Source organism: Corticium candelabrum, chromosome 12 (assembly GCF_963422355.1).
Source record: "Corticium candelabrum chromosome 12, ooCorCand1.1, whole genome shotgun sequence".
NCBI lineage: Eukaryota > Metazoa > Porifera > Homoscleromorpha > Homosclerophorida > Plakinidae > Corticium > Corticium candelabrum.
The window spans coordinates 6782033-6809958 of record NC_085096.1 but is presented as its reverse complement, the minus strand read 5'-3'; the positions used below and the strand labels follow the sequence as shown (position 1 = coordinate 6809958).

Below are 27926 nucleotides of genomic sequence, written 5' to 3'. Positions count from 1 at the left end.
TTTGAGTGCTGTTGCTTTGGTAGATTCAGACTTTCTTTTACCATCAATTACCTGAAGGTGGACATAATTAACAACATTGCCATTAGTAATGCAATAGAGTACATTAATTAACGCATTTTGTCAATCTTTTTCTTCTTGGGTTGACATTCAGATGGTTTTGGAGTTTTGTCTGTCTGTTGGGCATTGAGAACAATATCAGAATACACATTTGTAATTACAGTACAATGATTTGGTAGCATTTAGCATGCGTAGCGCGCGAGTCACGTTATCTATCTTCAATCTTCAATAACCTGACAGAGGTCATTCAGATTACATGCAGTAGACGAAGTGTCAAAGAGGGTGTTCAATAGCCGAACAGGACCATAACGTGCAATGACCATACCTAATACCAATCGAGCGAAATTTCATCACGAAAGATATATCGGAAGTTGCCAGGAAAGATAATTATTCGCAAGGTTTGGATACATACCTGACGTTTCTGAGCAGACTCGGTTGCTACCATCTCTTCAACAACAGCTGGTATTGGGCACCATTGTCGTACTTGGCGATTATGTTGCTGCCAGGACGAACCGTTTCATCGAAGTCTCCTTTGGGTGTCAGCTTTGTAGCACGAACTTTCTGCACTACGTTGTCTTCATATCGTATCAGGAAAAGAACTGTCACAGCACTAATCAGTCTAGAGCGGCAGATATTGACACGAGTTGCCGCCTCCATCTAGGCGCCAATTTTGACTCACAGTCTTTGTAGTGGTTTCTCCATTCTCGCAAGGTGGTAGGCCCCATCAGATTTGTTACATCCACGTCGGAGCGTCGTCTCTTCGTATGGATTGACATAACAGCCGTCAAGCAGAATTCAGAGTTCGAGCGTCCTACGCAAACAGGAATGGACCACACCTAATTGCGCGCGCATGTGACACAACAAGTGACGTAAGTGTAGGTGCATGATTAAGGTAGTAGTACACGTGTAGTTAAAAACTTTCGACAATTTTACTAGTGCACAAAGCTCACGCTTTGGAAACGGTAACGGATGGGATCCTACTATGTACACTTTGGCCACATACGGGTCAACCCATAGCTAATCAACGAACCCGGACATGATCCGTTACCCTCTCTGAACTTTTGCGGTTCAGTATCAAGATTACTAAGTATGACTGACCAAACCGACTGATGATGACACAGGGAATGTGACACAAAACCCACATGTGTTTTTGTGTGTGTTTTCATGAGGATTTCTGTGGGAAACGAGGCAAACCCATGTGTGGGTTTGTGAAACAAATACCCACATGTGGGTTTTCTAACCCACAGAAACTTTACAAAAAACCCACAAAAACCCGACAAAAACCCACGTAAAACCGTAAGAAACCTACCTTAACCCACCATAACCCACCTTGAGGGTTTTTGTAAAATTAAGAAAACCCATACATAAACCTGCGGAACCCACTATGGGTAACGCTTTTAATTAGAGGCCCCGCCATTTTGATTTCTAATTGAAATCCTCGCGCCATTTTGGTTTCTGTCGAGTTTGCTATATATAGACTTTTTGATTGAATTCAATCGTCTTTATTAGATATACTTTCGCAACAATTTACACTTTGGCACTGCAAACTACGTAGCTAGTCTAATTATATCTACAAGTACCTAGCAACTAATATGTTATCGCTAGAGAGCAGTCTTTTGTCTCCATTGACAGCGACCCACTTCCTGGCTACTAGCTCGCGTGCCAACTCTACAACGAGCCAGTTTTTGTCTTTGCCCGAGTAGCGTTGCACGCCAAGAAGCTTTGCCATCGGTCTTAAATGCTTGTTAAGAAGTGCCATTGAAATGTTTGGCAGCTTCAGTACGGCTGCTACAACAGCATTGCTGCTTCTCTGCGATAACTCGTGATCTGCCAAAGCATACAATTAGAGGGCGTATTCTGCTAATATCCCGGATAAATTTACTTTCATCTTGGTCAATCACCGTATCAAGAGCCGTATCGTTAACGTTCGCCTCGTGATGTCGACTGGAGCTGGCTGGAGCGACACCTAAGTTCTCCAGTGTGAGTCGTTTTGCTCTTTCTCCGCGACCAAACTGCCAATGAGAGGCAGCTTCGGTGCCTACGAGAGATGCGCACGCTGCTGCAGCTGGTCTTTTTCAGGAAGCGGGAAATGGAAATGGAGCTGTGGTTATTGGTGTCGAAAGTACGCTATGGAGATCGAGTTGTGGATTGCAGTCTTCATATGCATCTCGAATTCGATTTCACGTGCCGACACGTCGCGTCTGCAGTTGCGTTGTGGTCGTCGAAGCAGATGTTTCTTTCCGTCAGAGTCTTGTTCTTGGTTGCAGAGGCCTCCTCGGCTTTCTGCAAAGAACACAAAGATGGTCGGTGAGTTTAGGGTTTGAAAACAGCTACACGCGTAGCTAGAATACCTTTGGACGCATGGAAAGACTGGCGATTCGTCTTCTGTGTTCCCTCGTACTGTCCATTAGATGACTACGGATTCCAGCTGCCACAGATCAGAAGCTGTTGACGCATTGGTAATTTGTACGTTGTATTATATAACTGCTGGTATTACCTTCCCCGAATCCAATCTCTGGCATGGAACACTTTGGCAGGAGGTCTCGGACAGCTTCGTCTAGTCTAGTCTGATCACCATCTAGATTTTTGAAGTTCTTCGCAGAACTGAAGAATTCTCTTGCAGTTTTTTTATGAGCCGCTTTACTGTATTTGCAAAGATGCATGTTAGTGTTTGTTCAACAGACTGATTAGTGTGACACTCTTACCATGCATGTACTGTGTGTGAATCCATGGATGATGCGCTTTCAAAAAGGCTTGTCCTGCTTGGGAGACTTTCCCAGCTGGTGCCAAGTGCACTTTTATAGTAGCAGCTGGAACATCCTTGGTCATAGTGCTCAGGTTGTGCTGTGGTGTACTGTTTGGGTAGATCGAAGCCATTGTAGACTTCTTGCTTTCTTCTATAAGTTCGTTTATTCGATGGCAAATTTTGAGTCTACTGCTCATTTTTTGTACGCCAATGGTGCTTAGCCTTGACTCATCTGCCATGCTTTGGAGTGCTTCTCCATCAATCTCTTCGTCTGTGACATCCAGTTAGTTAGTAAAGCTCTCATTTTCTACAAACAAGTTTAGTATTGACATACCAATAAAGTTTGCTGTAATGTCTTCTGAGCAGCCAATGCTACGTAGCCATTGTGCTGTCTCTTCTACTGTCCAGGTTGTGAAGTCTGAAGATCATTCATTAAGAATTCGTACATGTACACGTTCATCTTGCAATTGATTCTTATACCTGTGTTTGTAGTTGACTTTTCCAATAACTTGTTCAAGTCTAGGTCTACCTCTGCACACTCACTGTTATTTAATGGGTCAGCTGGGCTGGATGTGCTGATGAATTTGCTCATGATACAGATCAATCTCTCTTGCAAGATGAGCTATGCTTTGAGTTTCCCGCTTTAGCATTTTACTTTTGGTTTGCCTGTTGCTGATTGGTGGGATTTCTGCTAGGCTAAGCTTGCTGATTGGTCATAGTTGATAATGGCTAGCACGGACCTGAACGGGAACCTTAGAGCCCCACTGCTGATTGGTGGGATTTGGATCCTCATGTTGATTGGTGGAATTTGGATCCTCATGTTGATAGGTGAGATTTGGATCCTCATGTGGTGCATGCTGTTGTCTCGTGTCGGCCTTCTTTAGTAGTCAACCCTCATTGGTTGTTGTAATACCAGCTGGCAATTTAGAACAAACCTAATAGTTTAATAGGTTGATAAGAGACCTGAGGAAACATACTCTGTCTGAGGGGGTAAGTAGGTTTTGGCGGTTGCCTGTAGGCTATACACATTGATAGTTTGGAAGCAGCTGGTCTTAAAGCTGTGGCCAAGAGTTCTCGGACATCTGTCATGTTTTATGTAAATTGGTCATATTTGGTTAGAAATGCAGTTATAGTTCAGTAATAAATCCAATATAACAATTATAATTTGAGATCACAATATTTTTATTATAATATCAATTATGCCCCAAAACTAACAAAACAGGATCATTAAATATATGGAGTAACATGTAACATAGGAAAAGACATCATTTGAGATAAGAATAACAGCAACAAATTAGCAATATCTCAGTAATAATTGCTAGTATTTTGTACACAGTCCCTTGGCACAGATCAGAGCTGATATCCTTGTCGGCATGCTGTTCACCAGGTTCTGGCACCTCTCAGGACCTATCCTCTGCCACTCGTCCTCGAGTACAGCCTTCAGCTGGGCCTTGCTGGTCGGCTGGTGACGTCGGACAGCTATTTTCAGGTCGGCCCACAGGTTCTCAATTGGGTTCATGTCTGGTGATTGCGGCGGCCAGTCCATCACCCGAACATTGTTGGTCTGGAACCATCGTCTTGTTGAGACTGAGGTGTGGCATGGAGCATTATCCTGCTGGAATGTGTAGTTCTGGCCATTGCGGAACATCTCACGAGCTGCAGGTAACATTGTATCACGGAGAATAGCCTGATACTTCTCAGAGTTGATTGTTCCGTCACAGACAGTCAGCCTTTCAACTCCAGAACTTGACATGCACCCCAAGACCATAACAGATCCAGAGCCATGCTTCACTGTGGGAACGATGCAGTCTTTGTTTCACTCTTCTCCGGGCTTTCTTCGTACCCTCACATTCCCTGGAGTTGCAAACAACTGGAAACTGGATTCGTCAGACCATAACACACGGTTCCACTGTCTTTGAGTCAATTTTTGTGCCTACGAGCCCAAGCCAGCCTCTTCCTCTCTCCTGGTCAGGTTTGATGAGTGGCTTCTTTCGGGCCTTGCATGACCTTAGACCATGGTCTAGCAACCTTCTGCGAGTTGTCCTAACGGAAGCAGTCACAGCACCACCATTAGTCCATTCTTGGTGCAATTTTACTGCTGTTTTCTTCCTGTCTCGCAAGCTCATCCTGCACAGGTTCCTGTCGTCTCGAGTGGTGGTGACCCGTGGCCGTCCAGTGCGGCGCCTGTCCCTTATACTACCGGTTTGACGGAGTTTCTGGAGCAAGGCTGCAACGCCAGCAGGGGATTTACAAATCCTGCGAGCAATCTGGCGGCGGCTGAGACCTTCCTCATGCAGCACCTGGATCCTGATCTTCTCCGCCTCGGTGTAGTTCCTTGTCTTGGCCATCATGAGCGTCATATGAGTCAAATTGCTCAGAAACTTCTGCTAGACTTATAGCTACACTTGTGCAATAAAAATGTGGTTTTTAAATATAGTTTCATAGGCTATTCTCTAAATGGCGACAAACACATCTGTAATGGAATACGTAGCTATTGGTCAAGTAATTGCTATACCAGGTTAAAGTAATTTTGTCATCCCTAAATCTTCTTAAATATTGGTGTATTATACTCTCTTTGAGTAAACAGGTCATAATGTTCAGTGCAAATCCTGGCGAGAACCATATTTTTCACTTTAACTATATTTTTTAAGGTGTCCGAGAACTTTTGGCCACAGCTGTAGTTTTGTTTGATTCAGACTTCATGTGTCTAAAGACATGAGTGCCCATGAAATGAACCATGAGAGTTAGTTTCAGTTGGCACATTGCTCTAGATCTGTCAGGTGCATTGTGTAACTTGTACATGTCTGCATTGGTTTTAAAGGAACTTCTAGTGCGAAACGTGTTTGTAGTGATCGGAGTGTGAATATGCACCCAATAACTTGTGATTGTGAAGATGCTCCTAAACAGCACTGTCATTGTCCATGTTCCATTTGCAACTTTAAACCAGTGTCAAGGACTACTGCACATAGGCATTTATGTAACATTGATCAGGAACATTTGGATGCTAATGCTTGCAGTTCTCTCAATGAAAGTAGTGTACAGGAGGATGAGATAGCTGTGGCATCTAATGGGAGCATTCCTTGTAGTGATGCAAGTGATACTGTTTCTGATATTGACAGTGATGAAGATAAACTTGAAAATCCTGGTAGGTATGAAACACTTCTGGAACTTTTGAGTTTAAAGGATAAACACAAAATGTCCAACAAATGTTTTGAAGACATTTTAAAATGGTGCAACAGACAAATACTTGATGAGAGATCACAACTACCTGAATCGTGGTCTGTTTTACATAAGGTTTTAGGAGATGCTGGTTGTATTCCACCGAGAGTTTACTACATTTGCCTTCACGAAGATCACCCATGCCACTATGACATTTTGGATAGTGACATTGCATTGTGCAGACACTGCGGTAGACCTGGTTCTGTGAAGTACTACTATTTGAGTTTGATCGGTAAAGTCAAAGCATTGACTCAACAGAAAGCGATGTGTGAGAAGATGTTGGCACACTGGAAGGAACGTGATCATTGGCTTCATTGTGACAGGAATGAATCGAATAGAGACTCCTGGGGATATCCTTGTAAGAAGGAGGTTCACCAGTCAGCAGGCAGCTTACACCAATCCAACAGGCTGCAATTGAGAAGATACTTAGCTCTGACGCTGATCTGACATTGACTCATCTGGCTGTTTACTCCAGGGCCTCAATTAGCAAACGCGTATTTTCAAGCGTTTTATACACAAAGCAGACCACCAGAAACAATTATACTGTTGTATTTCGGCCTTCTCCACCAGAATCTGAGGCAGCAGATGCAATGAACGTTGGGACGATTCAGTGCTACGTGTCACCTGTGCCTTCAACTGAGGATTCAATTGTAGCATTAATACAACCCTCACCGTGTTCCCCAGCTATTTCTTCTTTCAGTGAAACAGCTGGTACAGCAGCAGACATGGGCTGAAGTGATCAATGATGAATGGTGTTGGTGTAGAGCATCTCCCAAAGAGAGTTCATTGGTTGCGGTTCCACTGAGGAACATTTTAAGCAAGTTTGTCTTTGTACCCATACTGACAGATCTGAGAGTTATTTTGTTGCGTCCATGCCAAACACTGTGGAGACTGATTAATTTGTTTAAATATTTATCTGGATTGTTTAATAGTTGTCAACGATTTATTATATTATTTCAAGGTGCATGCTTCTAAAGGTGTTTATTTACAATGTACAGTGTTAGATTACACGTCGTAAGTGTGTGGAGATTCGAGGCTAAGTAAGCCGGATGTGGGTGTTCCCTCACCTATTATTGTCGGTTCGCGATCACTCTGATCAAACATTCCAGTGAAAGTGACGCTAATGTCAGCTAGATGATGCCGACTGTATACCGCATCGCGACGTCCTAGGCGGCCGCCAGATGACCTGCAACTGGACTGAGAGCAAGACAATTTTCGATCGAATGATCGACATCGGTCTAGCTAAGTCTTGGGTTGGATCGAGTTACAGGTTCGACTGCCATATGGCATTGCGACGCTATTTAGATACATGCACGTACCGCATGCAACATATCTCGATCCGTAAACGCATGCCTTCACAGAATCAGTACATCTAGTACAGGTAGTATCTAGATAATTGTTCGTCATTGCATGTCATGTAGAAGTACAACTTAGATATACTATGGTCGATCGATTACATAAGAACACATGCATGCGTTCGTCTAGTATATAGTTAGCTAATAGCTAGGCATCATGACGATCGATCGATCGATCACAGTGAGATCGAGATCGACTGAAATGCTGATCGATCGATCGACTAGTCAAGCGATCGCTTGAGAACACATCCATTCATGCAAATGCTCGCGCGTTCGATGATCGCATCGCGCGAGCGACTGAGCTGCGCTTCTGCGATCGCTTGAGAATCGACCAGTCGCTTGAGATCAACCCTATCTTCAAGCGATCGCCTATGACTTCGGACGATCGATAGTCGATCGCTCCAACTTTTCCATTAGGGTTCCCACCTAAAACGTCATGATCTATTCGTAGAGAATGACGTCACTTCCGCGAAGACACTTTCACGCATTTCATTTCAGACCGCCAAAGTCTCATCTCGGGCCGTCGGAGTCACTCCGGGCGAAATCCGACGCGGCCGTTTGTCTCGGAATCGACTTCTCGACCGGCCCGCCGCGTTTCGCGACGATCCGAGACCGGCGTCGTGTCGATCGGCGCGTTACAGACATACATGTGGACAGGTGGACAGACGGAAGTTGGCGTTCCCGAGCGTTCGCGTATTATAGTATAGGATGACCGTTGTGTTTGTGAGCGTGTGTTTTTGTGTGAGTGTTGTTTGTAGTAACAACACAAGAATAACAGTCAACCCAAAGCCGGATCCAGGACCTGAGCTCCAGTCAAAACCAAGTGCTGGATCTCCCGGATGCCAATCACCTCTCTTTGACTCTTCGACAAAATATAGAGAAAGAAAGAAAGAAAGAAAGAAAGAAAGAAAAAATATATATGCCAATATGTAACTACTCTTGACTAAACGTAATAAGGAAAGTCATTTAATTATGTCTAGTTTCCGTATCGTCTAGGAAGTATACCCTTTGCTGTGCGATGGCTTCTGCTAGGAGAGAGATCAAAACGTATCAAATCGACCACTACTGCTATTACCACCTAGGAAAACAACTAGTCCCAGCATTACTTATGCTATGGTGATTAGAGTTTTTAATTAAATAATAAGTTTGGATATGAACATATTAGCGACCTTCAATTTTGCGAAATCATTATGCGTGAATTTGTGTTTAATATCTTGTTAGTTCAATAAAGGAAAGACTACCTCACGACTATACACCAACTAATCAAGCACAATACAGCAGAATCTAAATACAGTAAGATATAATGTACAAGTGAGCTGTCCTATCTAGAATGTCTCACTTTACACTACAGCTGCAACAAGTACAGCTCTGAGCACAAATATCACAGCAGTGACAGCCATTCTCAATCGTTGATAGTTCTAGACAGAGGAGAAAGTCTTCAAACAAAAGCTTTGTCCTGCAGACAACACTGTTCTTTGCCATTGATGGTTTGACAAAGCGTCCGTTTCTTCTATACTGCAAAATGGCTTGGTTTCGTTTACCATCTCTCCCTGCTCGTCCAGTCTCCTGAACGTAAGTCTCTTTATCTGCTGGGCAACCCCAATGGAGCACAGTCCTTATGTCATTGCAATCGATCCCTATGCCAAAGACTGTGCTTGCTATAACTATGCGAAGAATTCCATCTGGCTTTGAATACGATGCCAAGACCGATTCTTTTAGGTTCTGTGATGAAGCTCTTGTATACATATCTACCATTCTAGCCCTTTCTAGGTCTTGTATACATATCTACGTGTTGGAGGCCTTTGCGGGCGTATGTCTGTCTGTCTTCGACGACGATCATGGAGCCCTCGTCTGCTTTCTTTATGACTATGTCATCGCGTTTGCCGAGTTGTTCTAGGGCGCTGCGTTCTTCTTTGGTGAGATTTGGGAATATTTTCCGTTTTGGTTTGGCTTCCGTTAGTGCTCTGCGCGTTCTCTCGATATATTCTTTGAGGGCGGTGTTGTTTGTTTTGGGTGGTCCCATTTGGATCGTCTCGTGAACGGTGTCGTGCCGTAGGCGTGAGTGGTTGTCTGCGCAATGGTGTCTGGGTTTTCTTCCGTGTCTTGGTGGTTTGTGTCTCGTGTGTTATTGTCTGTGTCGTTCGCCAACGGGTTGTGTGCAGTCCGAGTCTGAGTTTTCGGGCGAAATTGTCGAATTCTTGGATATAGCGTTGTCGATTGGGTTTTGTCTCGGTGGGTACGTACGTTAGTTCCTTGTCGAGTACTGTTAGTTCGGTGTGTGATAGTGTAACGTGACTTCTGTTTACGACGTATCTACCGACGGTAGCGGTGGTGTCATCCACGGCTTTTGGACTATTTTTGCTGGTGGAACGAGACTCTAGTGCGATTTGTAACATGGTATCTATTCTTATCGTTACTCTCATTAATAACAGGTAAGTGTACATGACTATTAGAATTTCTAATCGCGTTTATAGTGTCTTCGTCGTTTAGCAAGTGGTGCTGGTACTCGGTTGGTGGTGTGTTGTTATTTGCGTTTCTCTTTCGGCGGCGTATCTGTAGTCGGTTGTTCTTTGTGTTCGTCTGGAACGATCTGTGTGCGGATGCAAATATTACATGTTCAGTGTGAGTACGATCAAAGTCGGGTGTCAATGTTTCAACGGGCTCTTTCGGGTCCGTTTTGGATTATTACCGTGATTGTTGGCGGTTTCATAAGCACCGTAGTGGCGTTTTTTTCCTGGTGTTCGACGTTGGGTGTTTGAACTCATTCAGTTTTGCTTTCCGTCTTCTCTCATTGAATATTGTGGTCGTTGACATTTCCGTTTAAGTTCGATGGCGTGCGTTCTTGTTATGCTCATTAGTGCCTGCTCGATGCCGGGGTCTTGTTCTGCCTCGATTTTGTCGGCGATGTGTCGTTCTGTTGTGTTTTTTTTTGTGTCTGGAGTTCAGTCTTGACAGTAGCATAGTGTTCGGTGAGCAGGTCTAGCGTGTCTTTTTCAAAGTTGTGTTTGAGGAGCTCAAATTTTCTTTGCACATCCGTTTTGTGGCTCAGTATAATGCTCGATGTCGTTCGTTATTTGTAGCCAGGACGGTATCAAGTCTGCCTCCTTTACCCGTTCTGTTAAACCCCGTTTGAATTTTCGTTATTCCTAACAAACGACTTACCTGTACTTTCTCTCTTGTTTGTCTTTCCGTTTCTCTTGTTTGTCTTTCCGTTTCTCTTGTTTGTCTTTCCGTTTCGTGACTGCCCGCGTGCATAGGAAAGCGTGGCCATTTAGAGTGGGTGGAGTCCGACTCGGATTTTCAAACGGCGCGGGAGGTCGGTTCTCAGCCATGGTCCGAGCCACCGAGAGCGGAGCCCGACCCACATGGTCCTTAACTACGTTATAGTTGACCCGTATAACACAACACAGAGGTGACCACGTATGCGATCACCACTTTTCCAAGCCGACTCTTACCTCCATGCGCAAGCTCCTTGCGTAACCCCGCGTGGACACCGGAGGCCAGCATAACACACGACACTGGTGTGAACGGCATGTTACAGTAGAGTCACGCAAATCAGCTTTATTGCTTAGGTGCTACGAGAGTTTTCGAAAAGCTAGCCAAAGTCTTTTTATCCAACTTTACATACCGTTTGTACGCATCGCTGCGCCATCTCCCCAGCGTTTGACGGTAGAGTCGTCTAACCCCCGGCTTGCTGCCTCTGTCGCTGCCCCTAGTCTGAAGCTGTGTCCTGAGTAGCGTACAGGGTTATGGCCGATGGCAGCCAACTCTCCTCTTATCTCACTTACCAAGCGTCCTCTTGACAGTGTCGTGCCGTCGTGAAACAGAAATAGCGGTGCCGGTGCTGATCGCCTTTTTGCTAAATATGCCAACACGGCGGTGACGGAGCAGAGGTCCAAGCCATTTTATAATGTAATATATCTTTTGTAGTAGTAGTTTGAAATAGAATTAAATTAACTGAGGACTTGCAACTTTTCTAATTGCATGCATGTATCATTAAAAATTAGCCCTTTCCGGCAGTTACGTCAATGTGAAGCCGTCTAAGAAACTAGACTTACAGTTTGAAGCTCGACTACACAACTTTAGAAATTGTTGACTTTTTGAGTTGGCTAGTACACAAGATTGTTTTACAGAGCTGGGAAAGGGAAATGTGGCATATTAGTGTTATGTTACGTATATGTAATCAGTTTATTCAACAGTGTAGTGCTATAATAGAATTATATATACCGTACTGAGCCCGCAGACAACAAGTACCACTAAAAACTACCTGAAATGTGCAAAAATAGTTCCAACCACATTAGCACATGGCATACCATTTTGAGTCCCTGGGCTACATCATGCAGTACAATGAAATAATGGAACGAAAATCATTTCAGTGAGCAAATATACTCTACTAATTGTTGACTAAAAACTTCCTCGGCTTGCAGTCTGCAGCCAATGTTACACATTGCTTTGATTAGTAAGTTTGTTAGTCCAGCTGGCCAAAGCTTGTCGAGCTTGGAAGAATTTATTCCCGTTTCTTACTTTTATCACTTTTATCTTGTTGATTGTGGATAAAGAAGGCGATAGAAATGAACGAGTTCTTCCCAACACGGAGATAGTTTACTTCGTAAACACACAATTTCTTTATCTGTACATTTACAGTTTGCTCTTAACTCTGGTATCTCTTGTGACAAGCATGGGGTTACATCATCAGTAAATCCTGCGTACATTCCAATATATGATTATGACCGTTGTGTGTGTGAGCGTGTGTGTTTTTGTGTGCGTGTTGTGTGTAGTAACAACTCAAGAATGACAGTCAACCCAAAGCCGGATCCTGGTCGTTGCCATTTCCCGTTTAAGTTCGATGGCGTGCGTTCTTGTCATGCTCGTTTGTGCCTGCTTGATGGCCGGGTCTTGTTCTGCCTCGATTTTGTTGGCGATATGTCGTTCTGTTGTGTCTTTTGTGTTTGGAGTTCAGTCTTGACAATAGCATAGTGTTCGGTGAGCAGGTCTAGCGTGTCTTTTCCAAAGTTGTGGTTCAGAAGCTCAAATTTTTTGCACATTCGCTTTATGGCTCAGTATAAGGCTCGATGTCGTTCGTTATTTGTAGCCAGGACGGTATCAAATCTGCTTCCTTTGACATACGTATGAACAATTGGTGGTGGTTTATACTCTCCAACTTCTTGCTTGGTTTGGTACGCGTGCCTGCTGAGAATTCGGTCTACCGATTCAGTTGTTATATATGTTGGGTCGTTCGCAAGTATATCATTTGTCATCTGTAAGAGAGTGAGTATCTGTGACGATGGTTGGTTCATAGTCTTTACATCTAGGTTTGTACCCGATAGCGGTGGCATCTGCGATGATGGTAGAGCGGCAGTGGCGGGAGCGTTAGAGGAGGCGGCGGTGACGGCGGCGGTGGCGGCGGCGGTGGCGGTGGCGGCGGCGGTGGCGGCGGCGGCGGCGGTAGTGCTCGCTCTGTCCCGTCGTCTTGTTGTTGGACTGTCTCCACTCCGTCTATCGGTAGCTGGTCGGGGCAGGTCTTGCTGCCTCCATTGTAGTGAGTGGTCGTCGTTGTCGGTTGTGACGACGATATGCGCGTTGTTGTTCTCGGGTTTAGTTGTTTTGACCTCGATGTTTCGATTGCACTTTAGAATAAATGACGAAGGGAGTTTGAGTAGATGACATGTTTCTAGATGGATTAAACAACGCACCGCAACAAACAGGAGGGAGGGGGAGAAAGAGAGAGAGAGAGGCACAACGATAAATTATCATGATGGTACAACGTAGTGTAGCGAGTCGGTTCGAGGTGTCTAGGATACGTGTTCTGTCGTTTCATGGTGGTCGTGTGTCGTGTATCTTGGCGGTTCGTTTCCTGTGCGTGTGTTTACCGTGTGTGTCTCTTGTGTCTCGGTCGTATATATTCTTCGTTCTCGGTCGCCCCATATCAGCGTACGCGTTTCGGTATAAATACCTTCATCAGCGCTATCGGGGTCGGCGATAGTCCGAACCGAGAAGAGAGGAGAGAGAGGAGAAGAGACTCGTGTCTGTGTGTGTGGTGGTCGTAGTCTAGTCTTGTTAGCCAGACGTACCATTAATTTTTCCCTCTGACAACCAGAATAATTCAGACTATCGAGTCTGTCGACCTAGACTAAAATAGTGCCTCGACATTAATCGATTGCTATTTGTTCGATTGTTGGTGCGGCCAACCATTGCGTTATTTCTTTGCCTGTTCCCAGTTTTTGATGCAACTGAAGTGCCCCATTTTGTTGCAGGAGGAGGCCATATTGTAGAGTTTGTCCGATTTTCGTTTTTGGTGGATAAGTTGGAATATACTCATACAGGAGTTTCAGTGCTAGTTAACAATAGAACATCAAGTATATGCTTATACCGCCAATAAGTGTCGTCAGTACTCGTGGATCCTTATTCCAATTATTTTTCGATTTGCCATATCACTGATTCTGAATATTAGATCCGTAAGTGCCCATCGCATGCCTGATAAATCTAAGATATTAGCCGAACTGGCTGTGGACACTTGTAATATTTGTTGTAATATTGGATATGTTACTTGTTTTTTTGTAACATATGACACCAAACGACGAACATGTTCATCAAAGAATTGTTCACTATACACTCAATACACATGCACCAAGGTGACTACCAACTATTGCAGAATTTTATAGAATACAGGATTTCTATGTAGAATAGTGAAAAGGGAACTATTAACGTTCCTATTTTTTTGTTACACGTACATCATGTTCAGTTGAAAGCCCTACTGGTATAGCTATTGTGGCAGACAATTGAAATTGATATACATAATAATGCTGATAAGTATACAGACTTGAACCTGGAAATCTAGTACTTGTGTACCACGAACAACAGATGCAAATGTCCCATTAGCAAGATACGTCTCGCCTTCGCCCAATAATACGGGTGTTGCAACATATGCACCATTGTGGGCTGGTTTGGGTGTTTGCAAGCTAGACTGCGTGAAGGAAGTTGCTTCGATGTTGTATTAGTGGATCGACCGCTTGTAATCACTGGCGCCTTTCTTGTTCGTCGTACTTATAGAAAGGATATCTTTGTACTATGTTTTGGTTTCTCGGATGTCGGTTCGTCGGCCTTCTCGTGGAGACCGGGCATACACCTAGTCTCGCGTAGCCAGACCGTTTCTAAATACTTTCGGTGGAAGAGAAACGGTCTGGCAAACAGCAATACAACGACTCCTGCCAAGCCTCGCCCACGCACCCACCGAGATCTTGGTGGACATTGTTGTGTACTCACGGTAATACTCTGTTAGACTTCCAGTCTCACGTCCGTTGCACAAGTACAGTACCCGGCTACACAACTGCTGTTCCCCGGATATGCCGGGCCACTACTCTACACCCCCTGTGCTATTCTGAAACAACGCAACCCAACAGCGCTAAAACTAGTGCTAAAACAACCAATCACTTTGCATAGTCCGTAACATATTCTGCCAAGCGAGCGGGTGGTAGTACTCTCCGCCCTGACCTGGTACATGTGGCATTTCCTCCTTCTGGTACTGGTGTGGGTGGCTCTGGTATCTGACATTCGTTAGGAGCTTCCTGTCTGCTGTCCATTTCTTGTTGTGTCTGTGTTTCCCCCTCTTGCCCAGTTACTGGCTCTCGCCCTGGTAATGGCTGAGACAACGCTACCTCTTCTGTCTTTGAACCTGTATCCTTGCTAGGGACTCCCTCAGGATGTGGCCCTGATCTCATTTGGTCCGCGTGTAACCTGTGTGTTCTGGTAGGCGTTGCCACTCTGTAGGACACCGGTCCAGTTTGCTCCTCGACGGTTCCGACAAGCCACTTGGGGCCCAGATGGTAATTTCTAAACCAGATCGCTTGTCCTTTGGCAAAACCCTTTGGCGGACGATATTCGTTTTGTATCAGTTTGCTGTTGACTTCCCGTTCCACACTTGGTTTAACCAAGTCCAGTCTTGACTTGATGTTTCTACCCAACAAAAGCTGAGCCGGACTCTGTCCCGTAGTGGCCTGAGGGGAGTTCCGATATGAAAGCAAAAACCTATCCAGTTTGTGTTGTGCTGTTCTCTCCCTTTTCTCTGCTTTCATGGCTCTCTTGAATGATTGCACCAAACGCTCCGCCTGACCATTCGTCGCGGGATGATATGGTGCCCCCGTGACATGTCGAATACCATTCTTGCACATGAACATTCTGAAACACTCTGATGTAAACTGTGGACCGTTATCTGATATTACTTGGTCAGGTAGGCCCAACCGAGCAAACAATGTCCGCAAAGTTGCCACTGTCTCCTCAGCCACGGTGCTTCTCATGGAAAAAATTTCAGGCCATTTGCTGTATGCATCGATGACCAAAAGATACATCTGTCCGTCGAGGGGTCCTGCAAAATCTACGTGCAGCCTCTGCCAAGGTTTAGCTGGGTACTCCCATCTATGGAGCGGCCCTCTACCAGGTGTCCTCGCATTCTCTTGACATCCTACACAGTGTCGAACCTCTCTTTCAATGTCTCCATCTATGCCCGGCCACCACACGAATGACCGAGCTAAACCCTTCATTTTCACCATCCCGGGATGGCCCTCATGCAAGGTTTCCAACACCCTTGCTCTAAGCTTGGTTGGTACCACCACTCGAGATCCCCACATCAGGACCCCCTGATGTGTAATCAATTCGTTTCTCCTCCTGTTGAACGGGATCAGTTCCTTTTCTGTATCCAGTGACTGCCCTCCTTGCTGCACCATCTCCATGACCTGAGATATGAGGCGGTCTTGTCTGCTTGCCCTTTCAATATCTTTTGCTGTAACCGGCAAGGTATCCACAATGCTATTGTAAAAAATGGCTGTATCATCTGTTCGATCTGGAATCTCGTCATCCACAGGTAGTCGTGATAGTCCATCACAGTTGGCATGTTGCCCTGTTGGCCGGTACTGGATGTCGTATGTAAATGCTCCCAGAAACAAACTCCAGCGTTGTAGTCGAGCTGCAGCGGTGACTGGAATAGCCTTGTCAGGGCTCAAAATAAATTTCAGTGGTTGATGGTCGGTGATCAGTGTAAACCGGTGCCCTTCCAGATACAGTCTGAATTTCTTTACTCCCCAGTAAAGTGCAAGCGCCTCCTTCTCTATTTGCGCATACTGTTTCTCCGCCCCGCTTAGAGAACGGGAAGCATATGCGATGGGTCGTTCGCTACCGTCCGGAAACATGTGTGAAAGGACTGCGCCTAGTCCATAGGATGAACTGTCGCAAGCAAGTGTTACTGGTAACCCAGGATCAAAATGTGTGAGAATCCTATCTTGCAACAACATCTGTTTGACCTTGGTGAAGCTTTTTCCCTGGTCTTCACCCCACTCCCACGGGGCGTCCTTTTTCAACAGGTCATGCAAAGGTGCAAGCTCCGTCGACAGATTTGGCAAGAATCTGGCGTAATATTGGATCATTCCAAGGAAAGACCTCAGCTGTTGAATACTAGATGGTACTGGCATCTGAGTGATGGCTCGTGTCTTCTTTTCCGATGTGTGTAGACCTTTCGCCGATATTATGTGGCCACAATATTCTACGGAATCGCTCAAGAACTTGCACTTCTCTTTGTTAGCCTTCAAGCCATACTCCTCCAGCCGATGAAGAACCATCTCCAAGTTGGTCAAGTGGTCTTCTAGGGTGTGGCCCGTGATGATGATATCGTCCAGGTAGCATCTGGTGCCCGGTATTCCCATCAGAACTTGTTCCATCGCTCGTTGCCATATTGCTGGGGCTGAAGCTACTCCGAACGGTAGGCGCTTGAACCGATACAGGCCCCTATGGGTGTTGATGGTCATTGCCAACTGGGAGTCTTCTTGCAGCTCCATTTGCAAGTAGGCTTGCTTCAGGTCGATGACTGTGAAGTGTTTCCCTCCTCCCAAGCCTGCATAAATCTCCTCAATTCGAGGGAGTGGGTAGGTGTCTATCTCTAGCTGTGGGTTAACGGTCACTTTAAAATCGCCGCAAATCCGAACGTTGCCTCCTTTCTTGACAGGAGTAACTATTGGCGCCGCCCACTCGCTGTGCTGTACCCGTTCTATCACGTCCTCAGACTCCAGCCTATCTAGTTCTTGCTCCACGGCTTTCTTCCTCGCGAAAGCCACCGGTCTTGCCTTCCAAAAACGTGGTGTGCTGTCACTCCGCAACGCTATTCGGGCCTTGATGCCTTTCATGCGCCCCAACCCCAATCCAAACACATTGGGGTGTCGTGCTAGCAGGTCTTCTAGTTCTTGAGTTGCGTTCAGATGGAGGAGTGACCATTGCAGTCGGATGGCTTTCAGCCATTCTCGTCCCAAAAGAGCTGGCCCTTTTCCGGGTAGTACATACAAGGGCAACTGTTGTTTCTGGTGATTATGTTCTACGTTCACTGTGCACACTCCCATTGGTTTGACGGTCTCTCCAGTATACGTGTGCAGCAACAGATCTGTCTCTTTGATGGAGACCTGCTGTCTTAGTTTCCTCTTGTATTCCTCATGACTTATGACTGATACGGCCGCCCCAGTGTCTAATTCCATGACAATGGGTTTCCGTTCAATTTGCACCTGTACCTCCATGGCGTGGTTTCTTCCAAGACTGAACAAGTTGTACAAGTCACTGTCACTCTCACTATGTTCCTCCTTCTCCCATGCTTCCAGGCATTTCATCGCTGGTTTCTTCTTATTTTCCTTCCGAATTGGTCCCTTGTCAGATTGGACTTCTTTTCTTGGACCTGGTTTGGTCCTGCACATCCTTTGTACATGTCCTTGTTTTTGACAACGAAAACATGTAGCTGTTCTAAATCGACACTCTCTGGCTTCATGTGCTCCTCCGCATCGATAACATGTGGTTGATCCCGTTGTCATTTGATGAACCTCAGCCATCCCGACCGTGCCTTCGTGTGGTCGTGGTTGGAGTCCTGCCTCTCCTCTGAGCGTCTCCACATCCCTACTGGCTTGCTCCATTGCCACACAACGTTGTACGGCTTTGTCAAACGTAAGGTCAGTCAACGTCTCTCCTAATAGCGTCCTCAACATCCGATCATCTTTGATACCCGCTATGAATCTGTCTCTGAGACGCTCATTTCTTTGGTCATCGTGGAATTTGCACTTTGCTGCTAGGTGCCTGAGGACTTTGACAAAATCACTCACCGACTCCGTAGATTTACGCACCCTAGTGTCAAATTCATAACGACTCACGAGAGGAGATTGTTCGGGCTTGACGTGGTCCTTTACCACCTGTACGATCTGTTCATATGTGACGCCGCCGTCGCTAGGTGGTGTTGGCGCCAACAGGTCCTTGATCAATTGGAATGTTTCTGTGGGAACATTCGTCAGCAAGATTGCTTTCTTGTGCTGCGCGTTTGACACACCATTAGCCACGAAGAAGAAATCCATCTGTTCCGTATAGCTTGGCCAATCTCCTCCCGGAACGTAGCGACTCGGCTTCCCTAGCAGTGGTCCACGGGGTGCGTCTGCTATCTGTGCTCTGCCGTTGCTAGCTTGTGGTTCTTGATCGACCATCCTCGTCGCCAGTGTTGTGTACTCACGGTAATACTCTGTTAGACTTCCAGTCTCACGTCCGTTGCACAAGTACAGTACCCGGCTACACAACTGCTGTTCCCCGGATATGCCGGGCCACTACTCTACAGACATAATTCGATTTAGTTGCATATTTTGATGCATGTTGACTTTGGCGGTACGGAACGCCGTCTCCTCGTTTTAGTGGGTTGTCGGCCATTTGCTCGTCTCTACGTAGCGCGACGCAAGGGTACATTTGGTGGAAGTGCAACATGCTAAGTCTTCGCAGACATTCTACTCAACCGCCAGGTGACACATTTTCGAACGAGTTCACACGCTCGATCTTCAATTCTTCAGGACAGTGGACACCGATGTAGCAAGGTTTCTGGTTACGTGAGTCTGTTCCGGAGACAGTTTGAGCCGGCAGTCTTCGTCCGTTGTCATTTGTTTGAATTCCAGGGTGGTCTCCTGCGGCTGTTCACACGAAGTCACTAGACGGGCTTCTCTTGCTTCTGGTGCTGTGTACAGTATACTTTCAAAGGAAATGGAACAGGTAGGTTTATACTGAGTACTGTACGTCGTTGACAACAGGTCTAGAAGTCACGTGACATGTAGTGTAGTAACCGTATGTCAAATTAACAACAACTTATTACAGCAAAGCATATACGATGGGTAGGTTCAGCGTAATGATTAGAGCCAATGAAGTCTTGACTTGAATTGCCTAGGTTGAAGATTAATGTATGAGTTGATGGGTTGATTGTTGAGGGGTTGATTGTTGATGAGTCAAATAAAGTGTACAGTTCATGTACTTGTGTATTGTTATTTTATGAACAAAACGTATCAAATCGACCAAAAATAACCAGTCCTAACAAAATTCTATGCTATGGTGATTAGAGTATTTTAATTAAAAATAAGTTTGGATATGAACATATTAGCAACCTTCAATTTTGCGGGAAAAAATCATTATGCGTGAATTTGTGTTTAATATCTTGTTAGTTCAATGAAGGAAAGACTACCTCATGACTGTACACCAACTAATCAAGCACAATACAGCAGAATGTAAATACAGTAAGATATAATGTACAAGTGAGTTGTCCTATCTAGAATGTCTCACTTTCCACTACAGCTACAACAAGTACAGCTCTGGGCACACAAATATCACAGCAGTGACAGCCATTCTCAATCGTTGATAGTTCTGGACAGAAGAGAAATTCTTCAAAAAAGAAGCTTTCTCCTGCAGACAACACTGTTCTTTGCATAGTTTGCCATGGATGGTTTGACAAAGCGTCCGTTTCTTCTATACTGCAAAATGGCTTGGCTTTGTTTACCATCTCTCCCCGCTCGTTCATCTCCTGAACGTAAGTCTCTTTATCTGCTGGACAACCCCAATAGAGCACAGTCCTGATGTCATTGCAATCGATTGCCAAAGGCTGTAGTTGCTATAAATATGCGAAGAATTTCATCTGGCTTTGAAGCGATGGCAACGCCGATTCTTTTAGTTGCTGTGATGAAGCTCTTGCATACATATCTACCATTCTAGGCCTTTCTAGGTCTTGTATACATATCCACGTGTTCGAGGCCTTTGCGGGCGTATGTCTGTCTGTCTTCGACGACGATCATGGAACCCTTGTCTTCTTTCTTTATGACTATGTCGTCGCGTTTGCCGAGTTGTTCTAGGGCGCTGCGTTCTTGTTTGGTGAGATTTGGGAATATTTTCCGTTTTGGTTTGGCTTCCGTTAGTACTCTGCGCGTTCTCTCGATATATTCTTCGAGGGCGGTGTTGTTTGTTTTGGGTGGGTCCCATTTGGATCGTCTCTTGAACGGTGTCGTGCCGTAGGCGTGAGTGGTTCTCTGCCCAATGGTCGGGTCGACAGTGTCTGGGTTTCTTCCGTGTCTTGGTGGTTTGTGTCTCGTGTGTTATTGTCTCGTGTCGTTCGCCAACGGTTTGTGTGCAGTCTGAGTCTGAGTTTTCGGGCGAAATTGTCGAATTCTTGGATATAGCGTTGTCGATTGGGTTTTGTCTCGGTGGGTACGTACGTTAGTTCCTTGTCGATTACTGTTAGTTTGGTTTGTGATAGTGTAACATGACTTCTGTTTACGACGTATCTATCGACGGTAGCGGTGGTGTCATCCACGGGTTTTGGACAATTTTTGCTGGTGGAACGAGACTCTAGTGCGATTTGTAACATGGTATCTATTCCTATCGTTACTCTCATTAATAACAGGTAAGTGTACATGACTATTAGAATTTCTAATCACGTTTATAGTGTCTTCGTCGTTTACCGAGTGGTGCTGGTACTCGGTTGGTGGTATGTTGTTATTTGCGTTTCTCTTTCGGCGGCGTATCCGTAGTCGGTTGTTCTTTGTGTTCGTCTGGAAGGATCTGTGTGCGAATACAAATAATACAGGTTCAGTTTGAGTACGATCAAAGTCGGGTGTCAATGTTTCAACGGGCTCTTTCGGGTCCGTTTAGGGTTATTACCGTGATTGTTGGCGGTTTCATAAGGACCGTAGTGGCGTTTTTTTCTGGTGGTCGACGTTGGGTGTTTGAACTCATTCAGTTTTGCTTTCCGTCTTCTCTCATTGAATATTGTGGTCGTTGCCATTGCCCGTTTAACATGTTACTTGTGTCTCGGTCGTATATATTCTTCGTTCTCGGTCCCCTCATATCAGCGGACGCGTTTCGGTATAAATGCTTTCATCAGCGCTATCGGGGTCAACGTTAGTCCGATCCGAGAAGAAAGGAGAGAGAGGAGAAGAGGCTCGTGTCTGCGTGTGTGGTGGTCGTAGTTTAGTCTTGTTAGCCAGAGTTACCATTAATTTTCCCCTCTGACAAACAGAATAATTCAGACTATAGAGTTTGTTGACCTAGACATACCAGACCACACCCCCTACAGACCACTCATTATCGGACACACGATAACGCCAATTCACCCTCTCGACAGACGTTTACAGACTCACTAACTACTAGTCAGCCAGCTGTGACAACAGACGGACACATCCCCACCAAAACAACCAGACCATTAGCAGAGACAACCGATAATTTTAATTACTATACAGTTGCCAACTTTATTAATTTAGAGCATTCATGTGACAAGTGCTCAAAAGTATTATATGAAGGGAGCACCATAAAAACCAGTCTAATATTCAAGATGAATGCGATTTTAGCAATAAACTGTACACGAGAACAAACCATATACCCGCTGTCTCATCCACGTAAGTGGTCTAATTCAAAATTATTGACTCTTTTTCCTCACGTTTATTTGATCCCAGTTCAGACCAGACAGGTTTGAACAACTTCAACATTTGTGAAGTGGTCAATAAAGGTATTGTTGTCAACTGTAATAGTGGTCTGAAAAGTGTGGAGTTTTGTTGCATTAGCTGAAGTCCATCCATAAGTTGATCTAGCTCAGCTCGATTGGCATAAACCAAGTAATGAAAACTCAGGCTCTTCACTATGTCTGATTTGTCTTCCAAATTAAGTTCACGGTTGGGAGCACTAAAACCAAATTCAAAGCGAAATGATAATTCCTCACTGTCAAGCAGAACACGGAGCTGTTCAGTTGTCTGAACTTTGCTAACCTGCAACAACAATGACATATACTCTGAGTCTGTAGTTGATTATCTGTCCTGTAAGGGGTGATTCGTAACTATTTTTCAAATTTTCAGAACCCCCCTACTCACTCCCACATTCTTCAAGTTAAATATTATATATGATTTTTAGAGAACCCATTCAATGTTCACACTTTGTGATTAGAAACTACCCGATCTTTGACATTTCTGCAGGAAATATCATGATTAGTAATTCAATTATTACACATGTACTCGCTTTTTGTGCGCGAACACATTGAAAACAAGTTCTTGAAGAATGCAAGTTAAACAACGCAACACTGAGAATTGAAAGTTTGCATAATGGATAGTAGACTACCGAAATAGTATTTTAAAATTCTTACATTGTCTAATCCACCATCCCTTTTTCATGACTACGGACTAAACCAAAATACAGTAATTACCGATGGTCCCTAAATCATAAAATGTGTTTTGTTTTTTGTTCTTTTGACTCTACTGCTGTTCATGCTACTGTAGCAAGGAGAAGTTCAAGCGCGACTACATGCAATTTGGTTCTTTTTCTATAGTACGTCATGCAGCCAGACCTGTGCTCCAGCTTGACATGTTGTTGAAGCAGTTGTTTGTGTAGCGTTGCTGTAAGTTATATTGAGTGACATTACACTAACACGTTCTGACACGGAAATTGTTGACCTGACATGACGCAGAAGTATGGGAACCCTGATCACGATGAAGCAATTCACAGAAAAACTACTTTGAATTAGACAAAGTGACAGCTAGTCCAAAAGACTGAATTACATCAAAAAAGCAGCAGGCAAACCTGGTGCATCTTTTTCAACAAACACAATGCAAATGAAATGGAATCTGGCTTCTACGTCAGTTACCTAGATGAAATAATGATTATGTACATATAGTACACTTTACCTTTTCAATCTTCTCTCTGATTTCATAGTCTGGAACTTCTAGCTCAGGACTAGTAATCGACTCTCCGCACAGATATCTTGCAATACTTTTACTGAAGAAATGTGGTCCTGGTCCACCGTAAGTGATTGACAAAGCAATACACTTTCCAACAAAGAAATACTCGTTTCGCTGTAAAGCCAAAACATTGTGTGCTGGAACTCTCTTTCCTTCTGATCCACAAAAGATGCTAACAACATTTCCAGTTTCAAGTATGAGAAGGCGAAAGAATTCTCGAAGAGGTCCTCCATCATCAACAGCTGTTTCACCAATGAAAGTAATAGACAAGCCCTTATAATCTTGAATTCCAGCACGTCTAAGTGCTCGTTTAGTATCCTTTCATATGTGTTTCCTTCTCACTGCTATCTTTTGCCTGTCATCTGTGTCATTAGGAATATTAAGACTGGAGACACGCGCTGCTAAGAAATCTTCTAATGACCACAGTGTGTTGCTAGCTGTGCTTTTAAGAAAGAAATAAGAAGATATTTAGAAAACTTAGAAAACACACACACACACACACACACACACACACACACACACACACACACACACACACACACACACACACGCACGCACACACACACATATATAAAGATCTAAGGCGCATCAAAGCATTTCACGATTTTTCGTTTTGAAGTACTATTGGACTACTACATAACTAATTAACTAAATTAATTAATACTAGTATGAAGTGGAGTTTGCGTTTCTCTTTATTGCCATTGACATACTTTCGTGTGCCAAAGCCACTCGTGTCGTCTACTGCATTTTCTGAAGCAACCGTGAGGGGTAGAACTATGCAAATTGTACGTGTTCGTGAAGCCATCAGTGGAGGGCAGGAAGCAGTAAACAGGCATCTTATTCACGAGGCAAAGCGTTTGGCAGGAGAAAGACAAGAGCTTCTAAAGGAAGCTGGCTTCCAGGAAATACAATAGAGTCTCGACCACAGAAGGCCTTGGCTTAAAAGCAGACCTTTCAATTCCTTGGAGCAAGTTGACAGCTCTAAGACGGTAATTAAAAAATTTATTAATCAATGTTTAGCTAGTCTTCTGATAGAAATTACCATACATTACAGATGGCTATCAAAGTGGGGTGTGTCTCTTTCCATTGAAAAAAGCAACGACAGCTCATGCTAGATTGGTTGCCGCAAGACTTAGAAGCTGAAGAAGTTGTGTTCACCTTCAAACTACCAGGTGGCGGTGAAGAGTTGGACCTGCCCCATGTATTTACATATCTTCACCCAAATCTGTAGTCCACTCACTTCTCGAGCAGTTTGAATCGTGTGTGATTTAGACCTTTCTCAAAAACTTATCATATTAAATTTTGTTTTTTTCTGCAGAGCTGATGCATTAGTGTGGCTTGACAATGCCATTCCTGCTGATGAAGTGCGGATTAAGCTTGCTGGAGACAAGAGTGGGATCACTTTCAAGCCAGCTGTGCAGATAGCAAATGTTGCAGCAGTCAACTCAGTGAAGAACACCTCTGTCATTACATGAAGCTGCTGATACAGTAGCTAACTTCAACATAGCTGTAGGAAGATACCAAGAGCAGCTGCAGGAACTAACCACAACTGACTGGAAGTAAACAGATAAACACAAAGTAATGTATTCTTATTACACTTGTTCTTTTTCTTGGTTAGAGCAAAGAAAGTCAGACTGTTTCTTTCTGGAGATTACGAATTTCTCTGCAAGATGTATGGGTTTATTTGGACCTTCAGTGTTTTGGTAGTGTTATGTCATTACATGGCTCTCATAGTGCTTGTAGCATGTACCTCCTCCCTACCATAGGTCGTCACTGTTGCTTATGGTGTCTAATCGACAGTTCACAAATGGCAAAACCAGCTGCAGAAAGAACACCATCAGAACAAAGGAGTCTTGATCCAGCTCATTACAGACTTCAGAAAATTTACAGAATAAGGGAGCAAAATAACAAAGAGCAAAATTCTATAACAATGTTATTAGGCCCCACCTAGCAGCTGTTCCAATTGACCCTGTAAGAGCAAAAGCACTATCATAAATAAGCCTTATCGTTGTAATCAGACTGATCTGGTTGAGCACGACATGTAATAATAATTTTTGTAACCATTGCAGGTAGCCATCTCAGCATTACCTATTAGTCTAGGAGTCTTTGCTAAACTCTACGATCAACTGGAACGAGCGGCCCATAAAATAGACAATCAAAGAGTCATCGAAGAAAGTGAGAGGGCTCCAACCCACATTGGACATGCAACTGCATCTTCTTTTAAGCAACACATATCAAGAGTACGAGAAGCACAGAAGTTAAAAGAGGAAGTGCGAAAGAATAAGTTGGAAGCCAACTTGATAAATCTCACAGGAAGCACCAACACAGAGGCAACTTCACCACTGTAATACAAATATACGATCAAGCCAAACAGCTCACAGCACAGGCAGATCAACTCGTGAGTTGTTACAATATTGATTTATGGTTGTAATCCGCACCAAGCTATGTATTAATTAATTACTATATTAATGACACATGGCTAATGTTACATCCCATTGCAGGAGGATCAAGAAAAAGCCCTCAGATCGGAGTCTTTTCCACTTCATGATGGCCCTAGAGTCTGCGCTTTAGATAAGACACCACCTGAAATTAGGCATTCAAAAATAAACCTATCATGGAGGCTCATTCATAGGCAACCACATTCACAAGTGCTGCCAGGTTATTTTAAGCATCTCAATTTATAAAATTTGCTTATTCAACAATAAATTATACTATACAGGGAGACAACATAGAAAAGCTTTGCAATTCTCTTGCAACGGCCGTGCCCCAGGACCTCGCAGTAACAAGGGCAACAGCAGAAAACATTGCTCAAGCATTTACGGTAACATTCATACTATTTGCAGCTTGCCATAATGGTTAAAGTGTTAGCCAAAACTGGACAAACATAAAATGGAAACATTAGCTTATGAATCAGTTCTAACAAATTGCTGCAAAAGTAACATGAGAACTTACTGCACGTGTATGTTGTAGACGTCAATATCACAAATTTTATTGAAACTACAGATCTACGTTGCCCACAGTCTCAACAATTGCTAAACTGCACATGTTGAAAGATCACGTGATGCCATGGGTGTGGATATGGAAGATTGGACTGGAGTTTCATTGTGAACAGGGTGCAGAGTCCATTCATGCCCGATTTAACTCGATGCAACGGACCTACGCCAACGTGAGAAACGGTACAGAGAGACTGAAAGCAATCGTGAAAGAAGCTAGCATGTCAGTTTTGCCCTATGTTACTGAAAGCCGGCCTGAGTTGGAAAAGAGAAAGGCTGCAAACAAAGACTAAACAACATTGCGTATATTACATGCTTCCTATTTACTGTGACTTTAGACTGCATGAGATTCAGAGAAATCTTCTGTAGGGACGTTGCTAGCTACATTTAAGATCTTCTAAGAAACAAGCTCACCTTCAGCCGATCTGAGACGATACAACTTCGGTGTTGTAATAGGGCAAAGCTACACTACTTACTTGTATACCTGACCGAAAGATATCACTCGCAAAACTCGGAGAAGACGAAACTAAACAAAACAGGCACTCCTAATTTATGGCAACAACACCGCACCAATGCAATAAAAGATCGATGAAACCACGCACAGCAAAAGTGACTAACTTCTTCTCCATTTCGCCTCTGCCACCGATGGTTTTTGTTAGAACAGTACAATTGCCGATTCCCGGAAGCGACTTCACACCAAAGTCAGATACCTGAACTGCGCATGCGTAAACTAAATTGGCGCATCATGGCAATTTACTTACTAACCAAAGCTTTCTGGCAAAGACGTAAGCGTATATATATATATATATATATATATATATATATATATATATATATATATATATATATATATATGTATGTTATATATATGTTATATATAGTCTATTTCACACTGCTAGTTTTATCAGTTCACTTTTGTGTGAAGTGTAATAAATGTTTAGTCGTTAGTAGCTACTTCAGGAATTAGTTAGTTTCATTACCTAATTTTTAATAAATTGCATAAGAATCATCAGAATTGACTCTTTCTGATAGATGTAATGTTGTTGATAACTTAATTTGCATGCAGAGATTTATCATTAACTCAGTAATTACGTATGTATAGTTTCATTACCTAATTTTCAATAAATCGCATTAGTCATCACGATTCGACTCTCTCTGATAGATGTAATGTTGTTGATAACTTAATTTGGATGCATAGATTTGTGACATGACATTGAAATACACACAGTGAGAGAAGATGACTTGATGAGAGATGAGGTGATGAGAAAGGCGAAGAGCTCGCTACAGGAACACAAAATGGAATACATGACTAAACACTGAAATTAGAGGAGCCTTCTGAATCTTTCTGGACTGTATCACTTTGGTTTTGAATATCTATTTGTGTATCATCATCGGTGATCGTTGATTCTTTATCTCCAAGTGCCCTAGCAGTTCTCTCCAACGCAGTTGTTCCTTCATTTCCTCTTGCAAACGAAGTTCTCATCTGAGTCACTCACATGCTCTGACTGGAGAGTAGTAC

At 43.9% G+C, this 27926-nt stretch overlaps 3 protein-coding genes and 1 pseudogene across 3 annotated transcripts; 2 read left to right on the top strand and 2 right to left on the bottom strand.

The window, feature by feature from the left end:
• Nucleotides 1–5487: 5487 nt before the first annotated feature.
• On the top strand, nucleotides 5488–6469 carry LOC134187690 (uncharacterized). The gene has a single exon (XM_062655841.1). It carries the CDS (start codon nucleotides 5669–5671, stop codon nucleotides 6467–6469), a length of 801 nt encoding a protein of 266 aa, XP_062511825.1. The 5' UTR covers nucleotides 5488–5668.
• Nucleotides 6470–14549: 8080 nt separating this feature from the next.
• On the bottom strand, nucleotides 14550–19326 carry LOC134187993 (uncharacterized protein K02A2.6-like). The gene has a single exon (XM_062656178.1). The coding sequence runs from the start codon at nucleotides 18870–18872 to the stop codon at nucleotides 14805–14807; it is 4068 nt and encodes a 1355-aa protein (XP_062512162.1). The 5' UTR covers nucleotides 18873–19326; the 3' UTR covers nucleotides 14550–14804.
• A 2768-nt stretch (nucleotides 19327–22094) lies between these two features.
• LOC134187689 (G2/M phase-specific E3 ubiquitin-protein ligase-like) lies at nucleotides 22095–23785 on the bottom strand. Its single transcript, XM_062655840.1, has 3 exons — nucleotides 23770–23785; nucleotides 23361–23656; nucleotides 22095–22451 (listed from the first exon to the last, which is right to left on the bottom strand). Exons 1-3 carry the CDS (start codon nucleotides 23783–23785, stop codon nucleotides 22095–22097), a joined length of 669 nt encoding a protein of 222 aa, XP_062511824.1.
• A 737-nt stretch (nucleotides 23786–24522) lies between these two features.
• Nucleotides 24523–26373, top strand: LOC134187688 (uncharacterized; annotated as a pseudogene).
• The last annotated feature ends 1553 nt before the right edge of the window (nucleotides 26374–27926 follow it).